Source organism: Procambarus clarkii, chromosome 70 (genome assembly GCF_040958095.1).
Source record: "Procambarus clarkii isolate CNS0578487 chromosome 70, FALCON_Pclarkii_2.0, whole genome shotgun sequence".
Lineage (NCBI taxonomy): Eukaryota > Metazoa > Arthropoda > Malacostraca > Decapoda > Cambaridae > Procambarus > Procambarus clarkii.
This window is the reverse complement of record NC_091219.1, coordinates 21649657-21666323: the sequence shown is the minus strand read 5'-3', so window position 1 is coordinate 21666323 and position 16667 is coordinate 21649657. Positions and strand designations below refer to the sequence as shown.

Here is a 16667-nt window from a genome sequence, read left to right as displayed (position 1 = left end):
CAGTGCTATAGTTTACATCTTGGCCTTACTACCCAGTGCTATAGTTTACATCTTGGCCTTACTACCCAGTGCTATAGTTTACATCTTAGTCTTACTACCCAGTGCTATAGTTTACATCTTGGCCTTACTACCCAGTGCTATAGTTTACATCTTAGTCTTACTACCCAGTGCTATAGTTTACATCTTGGTCTTACTACCCAGTGCTATAGTTTACATCTTGGCCTTACTACCCAGTGTTATAGTATACATCTAGGCCATACTACCCAGTGTTATAGTATACATCTTGGCCTTACTACCAAGTGTTATAGTATACATCTTGGCCTTACTACCCAGTGTTATAGTATACATCTTGGCCTTACTACCCAGTGCTATAGTTTACATCTTGGTCTTACTACCCAGTGCTATAGTTTACATCTTGGCCTTACTACCCAGTGCTATAGTTTACATCTTGGCCTTACTACCCAGTGCTATAGTTTACATCTTGGCCTTACTACCCAGTGCTATAGTTTACATCTTGGCCTTACTACCCAGTGCTATAGTTTACATCTTGGCCTTACTACCCAGTGCTATAGTTTACATCTTGGCCTTACTACCCAGTGCTATAGTTTACATCTTGGCCTTACTACCCAGTGTTATAGTATACATCTAGGCCATACTACCCAGTGTTATAGTATACATCTTGGCCTTACTACCCAGTGTTATAGTATACATCTTGGCCTTACTACCCAGTGCTATAGTTTACATCTTGGCCTTACTACCCAGTGCTATAGTTTACATCTTGGTCTTACTACCCAGTGCTATAGTTTACATCTTGGCCTTACTGCAAGTCTGTCTGTTTTTGCTAGATGAAGACCCAAGATTTTACTTTAATTTTATTCTGCATAAAAATAAATAAATAGAGCTTCGTGGGCCGGAAAGTTGAAGGTGTTTGGCTTATGTTTCTGAGCTAAGGGATATGTGTGAGCGATATACTACAGCCCGGTGATATATGTGAGCGATATACTCCGTCCCGGTGATATGTGTGAGCGATATACTACGCCCCGGTGATATATGTGAGCGATATACTACGCCCCGGTGATATGTGTGAGCGATATACTACGCCCGGTGATATGTGTGAGCGATATACTCCGTCCCGGTGATATATGTGAGCGATATACTACGCCCCGGTGATATGTGTGAGCGATATACTACGCCCGGTGATATATGTGAGCGATATACTACGCCCGGTGATATATGTGAGCGATATACTACGCCCCGGTGATATTTGTGAGCGATATACTACGCCCCGGTGATATATGTGAGCGATATACTACGCCCGGTGATATATGTGAGCGATATACTACGCCCCGGTGATATGTGTGAGCGATATACTACGCCCGGTGATATATGTGAGCGATATACTACGCCCCGGTGATATATGTGAGCGATATACTACGCCCGGTGATATATGTGAGCGATATACTACGCCCCGGTGATATTTGTGAGATATATACTACGCCCCGGTGATATATGTGAGCGATATACTACGCCCGGTGATATATGTGAGCGATATACTACGCCCGGTGATATATGTGAGCGATATACTACGCCCGGTGATATATGTGAGCGATATACTACGCCCGGTGATATATGTGAGCGATATACTACAGCCCGGTGATATTTGTGAGCGATATACTCCGTCCTGGTGATATTTGTGAGCGATATACTCCGTCCCGGTGATATATGTGAGCGATATACTCCATCCCGGTGATATATTGTGAGCGATATACTACGTCCCGGTGATATCTGTGAGCGATATACTCCACACGGGTCCATAGTCCCTCGTCCGAACAAACTCGCAAGTTAAGAATAAATGAGGTAAGACTTAACTCATGGCGCGGTAAATGAGGTTCGTGTACGTCAAGAAGTCTTATAAGGAGGCGGTGCTAATGAGCGTGTGTAAGAGAGTGAAAAGAGTGCAGAGTGGAAGAGTGTGGAGTGGAAGACTGCGGAGTGGAAGCGTGTGGAGTAGAAGGAGTGTGGAGTGACCATCCTGCCGTCCTAACTATAACCCTCTAATCTTCCTCATCAATTCCCTCTCTCATTTCGTAACGCCTTCCGATTACAAATTCCAGTCTTCCCATCTATTGACCCATTATTCCAGTCTCTTGAATGGGTTATCAGTCATCACTGATCCCACCAAACGGTTCGTCTCACGAGAGTTTCCCCTCATTAACCTAATCTTGCCATCGCCACCACTATTTTACTCCTACGGCCGACCACGATGGGGTACATTTTTCACTGGATAATCCTTACAGGGGAAAAATGAGAGACAGCGACTTGAATTCATTTCAGCAACGATGAAAAAAGTCACCATGAAATAAAAAATCTGATATCACATGATTTTGGGTAGAGGGGTGTGGTTTGGTGGGGCGGGGATCATGAGCATACGTAATGTTGGGTAATACGAGCGTTGTGGAAGCGTCTTTTTAGATACGACCCTACGGGAGAGAGTTGAATTAAAATACGACCACAATTGGGAGTGAACCCCAGATACAACCATAGAGCACAGTTTATACCAGACGCGTTCACCAGTGCGAGAGTTAACTGCTACGATACGGCCATGGTGGTTGAGGTAACCCCCCCAGAGTTCACCCACTAGTAGAACAGTTAACCCCACACGCACGCTAAATTGAATCCGGTAATTACTCCTATGAAATACAGTGCAAGAGAGAGAGAGAGAGAGAGATGTCGCGCAGGCGCCGCTCTGAGCTTACTATTATACCACACTGCCATTATATTATACCATTATGCCACACCATTATACCACACTACCACATACCACATTATATCATTATAGGGGCGCTTGACAGCTGGGTGGACAGCGCTTAGGATTCGTAGTCCTGAGGTTCCGGGTTCGATCCCCGGTGGAGGCGGAAACAAATTGGCAAAATGTTTCTTTCACTCTTGATACCCCTGTTACCTAGCAGTAAATAGGTGCCTGGGAGTTAGACAGCTGCTACGGGCTGCTTCCTAAGGGGTGGAGGCCTGGTCGAGGACCGGGCCGCGGGGACACTAGACCCTGAAATTATCCTCAAGATAACCTCAAGATAACCACTGTGTGGTCCAAGTTTCAGGAATTTAGTGTTTTCCCAAAATTATCTCCACTGTGTCGTATGGAGAGACACGTTACTCAGGAAGTGGACTCTCAGTGCTTCCAGGGCTGTTCTCTCTTCCTTGGCCCATTGTTCAGGCCCTTGAATGGGTTATCAGTCACTAGTGATCCCACCAATCTGTTCGTCTCTCGAGAGTTTCCCTTCACATCCCTTCAAAACTTTCAGAATTGTTACTTGAGTGAACAAATCCGGAATTAAGATAAAGACAAATTTAACACTAAGTAAATTTAAACTAGGGAGCTACACAGAAGAATTCGTCTTTGAGAATGTGAGGTGAGACCTTACGAAACGCATCACTAGGCGTCAGAACCAAATAATAAGTAAAAATTAACTTTGGGGAGTTAATTTTTAATCTTCTTGCTTCAGTGAAGAAAAACATAAGGAATATCGAGAAGATTCGTGCTAGAATAATAAATCTAAAACTTTCTGTCCTTTACAATTAAATATATACATATTCTGTTCGTAACACCTGTCGGTGTTACGAACCGGACAAAATCATCTGAGTATGGAGTAGCGACGTCAGCGCCATCTGTAAGTCGGCTCTCTAAACCCCCACGGGTTCGGACTTAATGTGGACAATGCCATCTGGTGGTGGCTGTCTAATACCTGCAAATGGCTCAAGAGTCCTGCCTTGGTCAGCCAGAGGGGTCATTTTCAGCGACCTCTGGTGAGGTGGCGAAAATGTTATTTCGTTGAGCGTTCTGCCTTACTCTCAGTCAGCCGTAACTCGCTCTTCACTATGCCATGCGTGAGTATATCCCCGTCTGTTTATTGATAGTAGTCACTCTCAATTATATTATTCCTCGTCAACAGGTTTTCAACAGAACTGTAACTTTAGGCCATTTCTTCAGTGATTCAAAGCATGAAGAATAAAACAGAAAACATGAGAGTGGACTCTGAGCGACTTTTCAAATCTGTTTTTAAAAAATGGAATGTAAACAGACGTATAAAGAGTTTGAGGGGTAGAAAGAGAGAGATAGAGAGAGAGAGAGAATATAGAGAGAAAGGAAGAGAGAGATAAAATATATTAAGGACCAATTTTCTCACTGATCATAAAAAATTGGTTTGTAATTAGCATATAACATAATGACAAATATATATATTTCAAAAGACACCAGCAGCTGCAAGTGATATTATAGACGTCGTCTGAAACCACCACAAACACCGCTAATGAGAGAAGGAGCCACCGCGTGACTGCAATTATGCAAATTAACTATAGGGAGAGATTAGATAATTAATTATCCTCATCTCAGCCCCCCAAATAATTAGGAGAGCAATTTCCTGCGGCGAGGAGGCACTCAGAGCTGTCGCCTCTCACCCACCAAGGGGAATACTTGCTTCTTATGAGCCAGAAATATTTTGGAGTATTGCCTCACACCTGAGAATCCAAAAATAGGTATTTTCAATAATATCAATATTCGTAATACACTCTCCTTATTATTATAATATATATATATATTATATATATATTATATGTTATATATATATATATATATATATAAATATATATATATATATATATATATATATATATATATATATATATATATATATATATATATATATATATATATATATATATATATATTAGTATATTTTGGTAGCAGTCTTTCCTGTAGACATATATTATTAAATATGACCAAAAAAGTAAGATTTCTAACACGAATTTTCTAAATATTTCTTATGTTTCTTTTCAGCTGTTGATGGTAATTGAAAAATTAATTCTCCAAAATTCATTTTTATTTCTAGTCTGACGCGACACTTGAACGCGTTTCGTAATAACTTCAATTACATTTTCAAAGACTTTTAGTTTACACACACACAACTATAACCTGCTAACACTTAACAGAGTTCTTACTATGCTATGATTTAAACAGCTTTCATTTTATTTTATACCCGCACTTTGAGTGAGGTGATATGTTACAACAGTTTTTGGATCAGAGGACACCGTTAGGTCTGTATAATTATGTATTAATTACTCTAGTGATATATATAATATATATAAGTGTAATTTTATGTTGTGATGCATGATGGGTAGCTATTTGATTTATGATCATTGATTAGTGTGTACCATTTCCATGTGTTTCATTTGCATGTATTTGCATATGGTGTTGTGTGGTGAGTCAGTAACTTTGATTGCTGAGTGATTGCATAGGGATGTCATTAGCATGTGGGGTATGCTGTCGGCATCATTATGTTTGTGTGTTTGGGCAGTGATGATGTTGTATACGTTATATACAACGTATATAACGTATATATAGTTGTGTTGATAATTTAAGGAGGTCCCTTTCATTAATTAGGGGAATTCACAGTACTTAATGAGAGAGCAAGCAATTGTTTAGTTAATCTGCCTAATTAGGAGAAGTAGTGCTAGCTGTCAGTGTAGCGACGGTAACTTGAGTTAAAGTAATTTTTTTTGCTGAAGTAGTGATTCCACACAGTAGTTCCTTGCAACTGTTGCAAGATTAGAGAGGGCAGTAATGTAGGTATACTTTGGTTGTTGCCAAACTGTGTGTCATTACTGTGAGGGTACAGTAATTAACGTGTTGCAGAGCTGAAGCCGTATGTGGGCTGTGCATTTATTTTGTTATGCCACTGTAAGTGTGACCTATGTAACTTAGGGTTACTTTGTGTTCTTTAAGTTGTGTTGATGACTTAAGGATTTAGTGAGAGTTAATTAAGGGGTAATTAACGACATAAGGGGGTTGCACATTACTTAATGAGAGAGCTGTTAAGGGAAACAGTGTTGAGCTTGTTGAGATACGTCTCAGGTGCAATTAATTGTCCGTGTGACAACTAATTGACTACTCTAGCTAATTGTGTAGTTATCATTCTCATCATGAATTCACATAGTGGGGAGGAACTGTCCAGGTCTGACAGTATTTGTGTTAACGTAATTTGCTCGACACTAATTACCTTTCTGGGGTATAGCAATTAGTGGCTCATGATAATAAGTGGAGTAATTAACGTCAAAGGTCTTGATGACTCGGTAAAGCGAGGTCATGGAGCTATCATAACTCGTTGTATTAATCATATCCTGTCTGGTGACAGTGGATTAAGATGCACTCATGTTAATTAGGGCAATTAACACCTCGTCCGTGAATTCACAGTGTTTGATGAGACCTGCTTAGGCAGTGCGGAGTGAGACGTATTTATGGATGATTAATTATCGGTCCTGTGACAGTTAATTAATTGCTCGTGGTTAATTAGGGTAATTAACGCTCATAATTACCCTACTACGGAGCGAAAAAGTGTTAAAGTAAAGTTTGACATAGACTGTTGAGAAGCTATCAAGATAGTGGTAGGCTTAGTTAACGTAACTCAATTGGGATTTAATTAGTCGTCCGCTTGACATTAATTAGGAATTACTCACTGAATACTTGAAGGAGTCAAGTGTGATGTAATATAAGAGACTTTGAGTTATTGTTAACAAGTTGACTTGTGTTAAGAGAGACAAGTGTTGATGATTAACGTAGAGTACCATCATGTTGTTGTCTAAAGGAGACAAGTGTTTGTGATTAACGTAGAAGTACTTTGTTGCTGACTGCTGTGGACAGTCAATTAACGTAATTAATCACATAATCAATTTTGTAATTGATTAAGGCAATTTCTCTTGTTTATTATCTGGAGACTAGTAAAGTAACTTAGGGATTACTGGAGAAGTGTCTCAGAATCCTACCTAGCCTGGCTTTGTATACATTTGCTACTTCTTGCATGGAGTTGCAAAGAGTGTTCACATTAGGTTGTGATAGTGGGAGTCAGTGTTGGACTACCCACCTAGTTACGTGGGTATCTCGCCAGGAGGGCTGGAGGACCCGTAAGATTGTGATTATAGTATCTGTTCACCGTGAAGCCGTGACAATATTGATTGCAAGCTTGTGTCATCAGTGGGCATCATTGTTCAGTTAGTTCATTTAATCAGCCCGCAGTGCGAGGGGCTGTTGAATAGCTGTCTTGCAAGTGCCACTGGATGGACAGTAACGTAATGATTCAATCACTATGGTGTAAATTAGGCTTGTGAATTATTTGTTTGCAATATTGCGTCGTCAGTGGGCACACCTGTGTTCAGGTTAGTTCAGTATGCAGCCGCACAGCAATGGACCAGAGTCGTTGCTATATAGCTGTTGTTATAGTGCCACTTGATGGACATTAACGTAACGTAAACTCAATGTTGTAGTAGTTTCATCTCTTGTTAATAAATTGTTATATTGTTATAGAAATCGGTCTTTGATGTCAACCCTTCAGCCATTTTTTTCCACACATGTTCTGCTTTATACGATTGTCTAGTAAGGTGATCTTTTTTAATGACGGCTGTTCTAGGGAAATTCGAATTCTAATTCATAGCATCACACATCAAAGTAAAATTTGATTGTGAGAACCCGTCGGTTGCACTTTATTGGTTTTAACGTCCTGTTTAACTAGGAGGAACCAGTGGCCTAAGTGGACAGGTTTTCACCCTAGTGGTGGGAGCCTGGCGGTTTGCTCCCGCTTTTCCTTTTTCTATTGGTCTCATGCTTAGAGTAGAAATATCTGCAGTGTGCAGTTCTTTATGTTTGAGGTCCACCTCCTAAGGCAGGTGGGCGTAGAAAAAAATCTCACAGTAATATATGAATAGCGTACCTTATATGTGTCGTAAGATGTCTTCTAATTCAGTCTTAATTAAACCCCCTGATTTGTTCATTCTCGAAATACTTTATCATATGAATTCCTTTGTTGACAGACGTTGAGTTGCTGTGGTCACTTATCTATGCTTGATTATTTACTTGCTGATTTGGTGTCTTTTTTTTTATCTCACATGTTAAGGAATTGACTTTTTAGTCAATTTAGACTTGGCTCCTCTTTAAGCCTAATGTTAATTTGTTTGTACCTGATTTTCTTGTAAATTAGCGTTTCTTGAAAAGAGAGAGAGAGAGAGAGAGAGATACAGAGAGAGAGAGAGAGAGAGAGAGAGAGAGAGAGAGAGAGAGAGAGAGAGAGAGAGAGAGAGAGAGAGAGAGAGAGAGAGAGAGAGAGAGAGTATGAATTCAGAAGCTCAGAGTGACTGCCAACGCTACCACCAATCTCCATGCTAAATAACCCTTCAGGAAACCTCATCTCCATCTTTGAGACACGAGTGGCGTACCAGGCTGTGTGTCCGCTGGAACAATACAGAGGTGCCATAGGCACAACCAGAGAACACTATATAAACATCAGAGGTCCGCGGTTGTTCAACGTCCTCCCAGCGAGCATAAGAAATATTGCCGGAACAACCGTGGACATCTTCAAGAGGAAACTAGATTTATTCCTCCAAGGAGTGCCGGACCAACCGGGCTGTGGTGGGTATGGGGTCCTGTGGGCCGCTCCAAGCAACAGCCTGGTGGACCAAACTCTCACAAGTCAAGCCTGACCTCGGGCCGGGCTTGGGGAGTAGAAGAACTCCCAGAACCCCATCAACCAGGTATATGTGGGCCTGCGGGCCGCTCCAAGCAACAGCCTAGTGGACCAAACTCTCACAAGTCAAGCCTGGCCTCGGGCCGGGCTTGGGGAGTAGAAGAACTCCCAGAACCCCATCATCCAGGTATCAACCAGGTAATACTATACCTGGTGAGGAGCACTGGATTCCACGCCGATTATGATAAGGAACTGACAGAAAAGAGGAAAAGCCTCCGTCTTCGTAATTAAGAAACAAACTGCAGTCACCTTGGTCAGCAACTGAATGAGGCTTAGTGCGAACAGCATCGACATCGACAAGGAATGTCGAGGATGACAGTCCGTGACAAGTGTCAGCCTCGAGTGAATACAATAAGAGTCAGCTGACACTCTTGCTGACAAAAGAAAATTAAACCATAATAAAATAAATAAATCAAATCTATCATATATCTACTGCCTACACCATTGAGGTCACGGTATGCCTCAAGTGGCATGATAGCTGAAAATAGCATGCCATGTGGGCTTCAGCCGCAACAGTCTGCATGATCTGCAAGTAATGACGCCTTGTGGCAACACTTCTCATTCTTAATGGAGAGTTGAATCATAGTAAAATTATCCTTAAATCACTATTATCTCAGTCCTATAAACGAACTTTACATCAAAATAATCGTATTTATCCCAAAATCAAGGCTGGCAACCGCACCAAGGGACAGGGGCAGCTCCAGCACTAGAGCGTCAGCAGGGAGGCTGACAGCTTTGTTTACATCCAGACTGTGAACGTGACGGGGTTTTCAGGGACTCTCAGAGTACAAAAACTATGTAATCGCAGTGATAGTTCACAGTGTTAGGTGACCACCGCACCACACTTAAATCTTAATTTCAGGAAGCACTATTGCGTGTGTTATCATCCTTCCAGCTCAGCTGATATCTTCATGTTCAAAATACTGCGCCACAATCTCGCCAAAAATTATAATTGAGTCTACCAGAGTAGACTCAGGCTCCAGTTCCCAGACTGTTATGCATAAGTATTAAGTGCTCATAGTGTAGTAAATTGGCCAATTTGCATGTCTCTGTAACATGTCATTACAGTATAATCAGTCTCTTTACAGGCCGTTACAATAGGGGAAGACCCCTCCCACTAATTAAAAGTAAGCAGTTATAATAAATAATCATCTTATTTACTATTTTTTTTATAAATAATTGATTAATTAATAATATAAAACTTGATCTAATCTTGACTAAGTCCCACAATATTTATCAATATTATTCATTAATCTCTAGCATAGTTATCAAATAATAATAATTGTTTAAAGACTGACAATTTAATTATTTATATAATCTGGACTTTATATAATTTATTATATATAATTATATATTATAATATATAATTATTTATATAAACTCATGTAACTTGATATTGTTATACTTATTTAATCACATCTCATAGTTACTTTCCAAATAACTATTAAAGAGCTAGGCTAGATATGGTAGGCAAAGTCTTTTAGATTATATTGAGTGAAACAGTATTCTCATTGTTAGTGCTTTTTTTATCTTATATCATTTAAACTTGTATGTACAAAGTACGTTGATGTGGATGAACCTCAACAGGCACGTCCTGTTGTCCTCCACCAATATTTGATTACAATATACTAGAGGTACTTGACCATACAGTCCCATTACTGAAGTAAATGAAGCAGTCTACTCTTCAGACTACAGATAAGATTAATTTTAGTTAATTTTCTAGTAGATTTAGTGCATGCTCTTTTGTATCTAGAGAATTCTCCACAAGAGGGGGGGGGGGGGAGTCCTGGAATAGAGTAACAAAGCTTATATTGTCCTTAACTCTAGTGTATTATATTGTCCTTAACTCCAGTGAGCCGCACCGCGCAACTGTATGAATAAGCTGGTATTATTAACATAAGATTACTTGAATATAGGAAACCGCATAGCACGTTTTTGTTCCATACCAGTCTGCTCCTATTTATATCCACCCTAACTGATTCATATTCGTGTATAACCTAAGCCTGAAACAATCACGTGCTGATTGTGTTGCCCAGTAATTTCTTACATAAATATATGTTTCTCCTTTTCAATCTAGTATTTACCCAGGTCTTTAATTAATCTAATCTTATCGAAATAATATTAGCAGTTTAAATAGTTTCTAGATTAAGTTAAATAGGTATGCGAGTGAGAGGGAGATGGATTATAATGGGACCCTCCTAGTACATGCCAACAGTGCTCCCTAATCACTGTGCTTTCGAACCACCTCACATCACATGTAAGTGGCACAGTGCCAAGGATCCCTGTGCCACCCTCATCACTGTGGGCCACTGGGGAGATTATTATTATTTTCTTTATTAACAAAATTTAATTACGATTTTGCCTAATATGAGGAATTTTAATTAAGTCTTATTAGAGTGAGGATAAAGCTGGTATTAACTGTCACATAGGACAGAGGGTCATACACAAGACAATAGGTCTAAACTGTAGGCTGAAGCACATATATATCATGGTTACAATCAATGTTTCAATGTTCGAATATGTATATACTACTTTCTATTGTGCATTGCCACACAAGGGCAGGGATGGGTTCGTAAGAGATGCGGCTTAAAAATAATAATGTAAATAAAAATTTTCTTTATTCTTTAAAATGGACGAGCAAATTTAAAGTAAATGGTTATGATGTCGTCCAGTACACCAGATTCAATGAAATAATTGCACGGTTCGTGGAACAATCGGCCAGGAGGTCTAAAATATTTTATGGTTTCCTATTCAACAATATAGTGTTCAAGTGAATGCCTTAAAGGTTTGTCACAGAGTTTACAGAATATTGTGGTTGTGGCTCAGCCTCATTAACCTGCCAGAGGTGCCTATAGCCAAGTCGAAATCGCGCAATGACTACATCACATTGCCTGGTCCGGTTGCTGTGCTGACCATACAAATACCCATTATTACAAAAGTTGTCGTAACCTTTAATACTGCAGCTTTCAGGTCTCTGGGCATTTCTTAGTTCTTCTAAATATGAAGTAGTTTTTTTAATTTGTATATTTCTAATAAATGCATTAGATAGTCCAAAGTCATAATCATTGTTTTCTTTCCTGCAAGCCTCATTGGCCAATCGATCCACAAAGTCTTGTTTTCCAGCTCCAACATGGGATGGGATCCACACAAATTTTATACAATAGTTATTATTATTGGCAAAAATTACATTACATTTAATATTACAAACTACTTCAGACATACATTGTAATGGGTTATTTAAGGACTGCAGAGCACTTTTAGAGTCAGGGAGAACGGTACTTATACGTGCGAGAAGAGCGACGAAGGATCACACAAAACATGGTACAACCTGACCTCTGTACTTGAGTTCTCAACTATATTCCTACTGAAGCTTGAGAATGGCCCATTTATACGGTCACATTAATATTTTCGAAGGTCCAGAATTCTTCATTAATGCTTCAGATTGACCTTATTTAAAGCTAAAAAACTTCTTCTCGAGGTTGACCTTAATTAAAGATGAACATGCTCTATTAATACCGCAGACTGACGTTATTGAATGGGGAGAAGGTTACACCAATATTTCAATAATGCTCCAGATTGACCTTATTGAAAATGCTACATTAATACCTCAGACTGACCTTATTGAAGAGTGAAAATGCTCCATTGATACTCCAAACTGATCTTAATGAACGTTAAGAATGCTCCAGACTGACTTTTTAAACAATTGTAGTTTATAAATTACAAAAAAACGTCCATTGTTGAACCCTTTAAGAATCTTGCATGGGAGAAGACTTGGGAAAATACTCGCTCACCTTAACGAAGTGTTACAACACTTACTTAACGGTACTTAACGGAACTTAACGGAACTTAACGATAACGAAGTGTTGTTTACATTTACCCGTGTTATTCACTGGATAAATACATTTTTTCGTTATACAGTCATGGTATTTATTCATTTACTGATGATGTCATTCAATGGATTTATTAATTTACTCATCTTATTCATTTGGTGTATACATTTACTAATATTATCAACTGAATTTATTTACATTTTTAAATTTTACATTTACTAATATTATCCATTTAATTTATTTACATTTTTATATTTTACATTTACTCCCCTTACTAAGGGGCCTCGTAGCCTGGTGGATAGCGCGCAGGACTCGTAATTCTGTGGCGCGGGTTCGATTCCCGCACTGAGGCAGAAACAAATGGGCAAAGTTTCTTTCACCCTGAATGCCCCTGTTACCTAGCAGTAAATAGGTACCTGGGAGTTAGTCAGCTGTCACGGGCTGCTTCCTGGGGGTGGAGGCCTGGTCGAAGGACCGGACCGCGGGGACACTAAAAGCCCCGAAATCATCTCAAGATAACCTCAAGATAACCCTTATTCACTGGAGGCATTCATTGTGTACATTTACAAACCCGTATTCGCACAGATGAAATATTTTACCACTGATTTACCAGAGTAAAAGAATGGTAGGAAGAGATATAATGACTCACAGGAAGCTCTTTGTCACCCCAAACTTTTCTTACAGTTTAATTAGCTCGCCGTTCAGTAAAGGGACACGAAAACGATTCTATTCAGGTAGAAGGAATGAGTTGCGAGCTCATTGAAAACGAGCGAGTGAGTTGAAAACAAATGTGTTGGTGGCCTGGGGTCTGTATGTCCCACCTGTCCTCACACTGAATACCCGGCGATTTGCAGCGTCATATATTGGACGGTACTTCAGACTAATGAGCATCAGCCTTCATGAGCTGGGTGGTGCTGTTGAAGTTCCTACGCTTCTTGTTAGGTAAAACCACTAGGAATTTGACGCTGTCAACATCGTGAAAATGGACTGCTATTGATATCTGTGTGTGAATTTTTTTTGAGGAGGTTGTAAAGAAGATGGAGAGGTGTAATTGTAGGAAGAGTTTTGGAAATTAGCGAGCTAATTGTGACAGAAGTCGGGCTGTCCGCCTTGCTGACACGATGTGTGTGCTTGGCTGCTTAGCTGAGCTTACTCTCTTTTGTCAGAGTTGTGAGTGCTTGTGAGGTATACCTCATGTATTCCAACATATGCTTCTGAACATGTTCTGATGTTTTTAGTATGTATTAAGAGGAAGGGGGAGGGGGGGGGAAGGTTGCTGGTCTGTATTTTTATCTAGGGTGTATGCGTTACGGGGCTAGTTTTCCTGGGAGTAGATCTCGGCTCTTGGGCCACAACTATAGGGGCGGGGCGTTCATCTAGGAGTAACCTTTCTAGCACTGAGTCTTCACACATTTGGATCGTGTACCACACCTTGGTGGGATGTTGCTGTAGTCTGATGTTTGGGTTTGTACATTCAGGCCATCATGGAGTGTTTAATCATGCGGTGGATGGTATTTAGCTGCTGTTCTTAGCGCCTTAGTCTTGCACTAAATTGTAGTTTTGGGGAATGAAGTGGAAGGATGGAGAGGGTTGGTAGAGATTAGCTAGAGTGGGGAGGAGGAGGAAGGGAGAGGAACGAGGGGGAAGACTAGAGGACGGGGAGACGAACTAAAAGTGGAAGTAGCAGAGACAGGAGGCATGTAGGAGGGGTACGGGTGAGGCAGAAGGTGGGGAGAGGGGGAGGAAAAGAGAAGAGGGATTAAAGAAGGAGATGGAGTGAAGAAGAATAAAGTGAAGCAGGGAGGGAATCGAGGGAGGCAAAAGAGGTGGGTAGGCACGGTAGAAGGGATACAGGAAGGTGAGGGGAGTACAAGTGAGGCAGATGAGAGATAAAAAGATTGTGAGGGGTGAGTGTGGGGAGGAGAGGAAAAAACCAACAGGAATTGGAAGGGGTATAGACATAAGGGTGATGGAAGGTAAGGGTAGAGAGGGGGGAGGGAAAGGCATGTGAGAAGACTGAGGAGAGGTTTACCCTCCCTACGAGGGAAGGAAACCAAGAGAAAGAAGAGAAAGAGGTAGATTATTGAAGGGGAAGAAAGGGTGGCAAGGATCTGAAATGAATAAGAGAGACAAATTTGTATGTGAGAGAGCAGATGAAAGAGAGGAAAACAGGCGGAAGGAAAAGAGAGAGAGAGAGAGAGAGAGAGAGAGAGAGAGAGAGAGAGAGAGAGAGAGAGAGAGAGAGAGAGAGAGAGAGAGAGAGAGAGAGAGAGAGAGAGAGAGAGTGAGAGAGAGAGAGAGAGAGAGACAGACAGACAGACAGACAGACAGACAGACAGAGACAGATAGAGAGACAGAGAGAGAGAGACAGAGAGAGACAGAGAGACAGATAAACAGTGAAGGGAAAGAGAAAAAGATTTGAAACATCATAAGTGAAGAGGGGAAACCAAATGAAACAGAAGGAGCTGGAAGATGAGGCGGCGGACATCAGACGAACATAAGAAACAAGACAAACTGGTGATGAATCAAGGGACAAAAAATAGCTGACGCTCAGAGTGCAGAATGGGAAAGAAAACACCCAATAATTCAGGTAATGTGAGATAGGATCCGTTAAGAGGTGATAAGGAAAATTGATAATGGAAGGGGTTGGAGGGAAGGAGAAAGAAAGGAAGACCGGAGGCAGAGAGGATGGAAGGGGTGTAAAGAAGGGAGAGAGGTTCGGTGAGGAAAAGGGAGGAAAGATGGTAAGCATTGTTCAATAGAGTATTACATCAAACTCCATCCCATATTACCATATAATTCCACATATATTAGTCGTGTGAAAACATTTGGAATAACATCAGTTTCCTCAGTTAAAATGTCAGGTTACAGAGCTTACAAAAAAGTTACAAAGGAATTCAGCCATCAGATACAGAATTCATTCAACAGACCATCAGATACAGACATGGCTGTATTCTGATCAAGAAAACGAAGCATTGATTGCAAGAAACTCAGCTATGAGAAGATATTTCACACTGAAATGTGTGCGCTATTTCGTTCCCAGCGGCTGTTCTTCCCAGGCTCTAGGCTCAGAGCAGTGACTCCCAGCTCCCTCAGACTCAGAACAGTGACTCCCAGCTCCCTCAGGCTCAGAACAGTGACTCCCAGGTCCCTCAGGCTCAGAACAGTGACTCCCAGGTCCCTCAGGCTCAAACAGTGACTCCCAGGTCCCTCAGGCTCAGAACAGTGACTCCCAGCTCCCTCAGGCTCAGAACAGTGACTCCCAGGTCCCTCAGGCTCAGAACAGTGACTCCCAGCTCCCTCAGGCTCAGAACAGTGACTCCCAGCTCCCTCAGGCTCAGAGCAGTGACTCCCAGCTCCCTCAGACTCAGAACACAGACTCCCAGCTCCTTCAAGCCCAGAACACAGACTCCTAGCTCTCTCAGGTTCAGAGCAGAGACTCCCAGCTCCCTTAGACTCAGAGCAGAGACTCCCAGCTCTCTCAGGCTCAGAGCAGTGACTCCCAGCTCCTTCCTGCTCAGAGCACCGATTCCCAGCTCCCTCAGGCTCAGAACAGAGACTCCCAGCTCCCTCAGGCTCAGAACAGAGACTCCCAGCTCCCTCTGGCTCAGAGCAGAGTCTCCCAGCTTCCCCAGGCTCAGAGCAGAGACTCTCAACTTCCTCAGGCTCAGAGCAGAGACTCCCAGCTTCCTCAGGCTCAGAACAGAGACTCTCAACTTCCTCAGGCTCAGAGCAGAGACTCCCAGCTTCCTTAGGCTCAGAGCAGAGATTCTCAACTTCCTCAGGATCAGATCAGAGACTCCCAGATCTCTCAGGCTCAGAGCAGAGACTCTCAACTTCCTCAGGCTCCGAGCAGAGACTCCCAGCTCTCTCAGGCTCAAAGCAGAGACTCCCAGTTTCCTCAGGCTCAGAGCAGAGACTCTCAACTTCTTCAGGCTCAGAGGCAGAGACTCCCAGCTCTCTCAGGCTCAGAGCTGAGACTCCCAGCTTCCTTAGGCTCAGAGCAGAGTCTCTAAACTTACTCAGATCAGAAACTCCCAGCTCTCTCAGGCTTAGAGCAGAGACTCCCAGCTCCCTCAGTCTCAGAGCAAAGACTCCCAGCTCCCTCAGGCACAGAGGGAGACTCTGAGCTCCTCCAGGCTTAGAGGAGAGGCTCCTATCTCATGCACCTCCCTTAGACTCAGAAGGAAGCATTACCGTAAGAGGGGAGTGAACAACAGAAGCAGAAACAACCCTCTCCATCCTCCCACTT

General features: G+C 41.7%; 1 protein-coding gene across 1 annotated transcript; it reads left to right on the top strand.

The window, feature by feature from the left end:
* The first annotated feature begins 1171 nt into the window (after positions 1-1171).
* LOC138355995 (aggrecan core protein-like) lies at positions 1172-16393 on the top strand. Its single transcript, XM_069311540.1, has 3 exons — positions 1172-1235; positions 1455-1653; positions 15787-16393. The coding sequence occupies exons 1-3, from the start codon at positions 1172-1174 to the stop codon at positions 16391-16393; spliced, it is 870 nt and encodes a 289-aa protein (XP_069167641.1).
* The last annotated feature ends 274 nt before the right edge of the window (positions 16394-16667 follow it).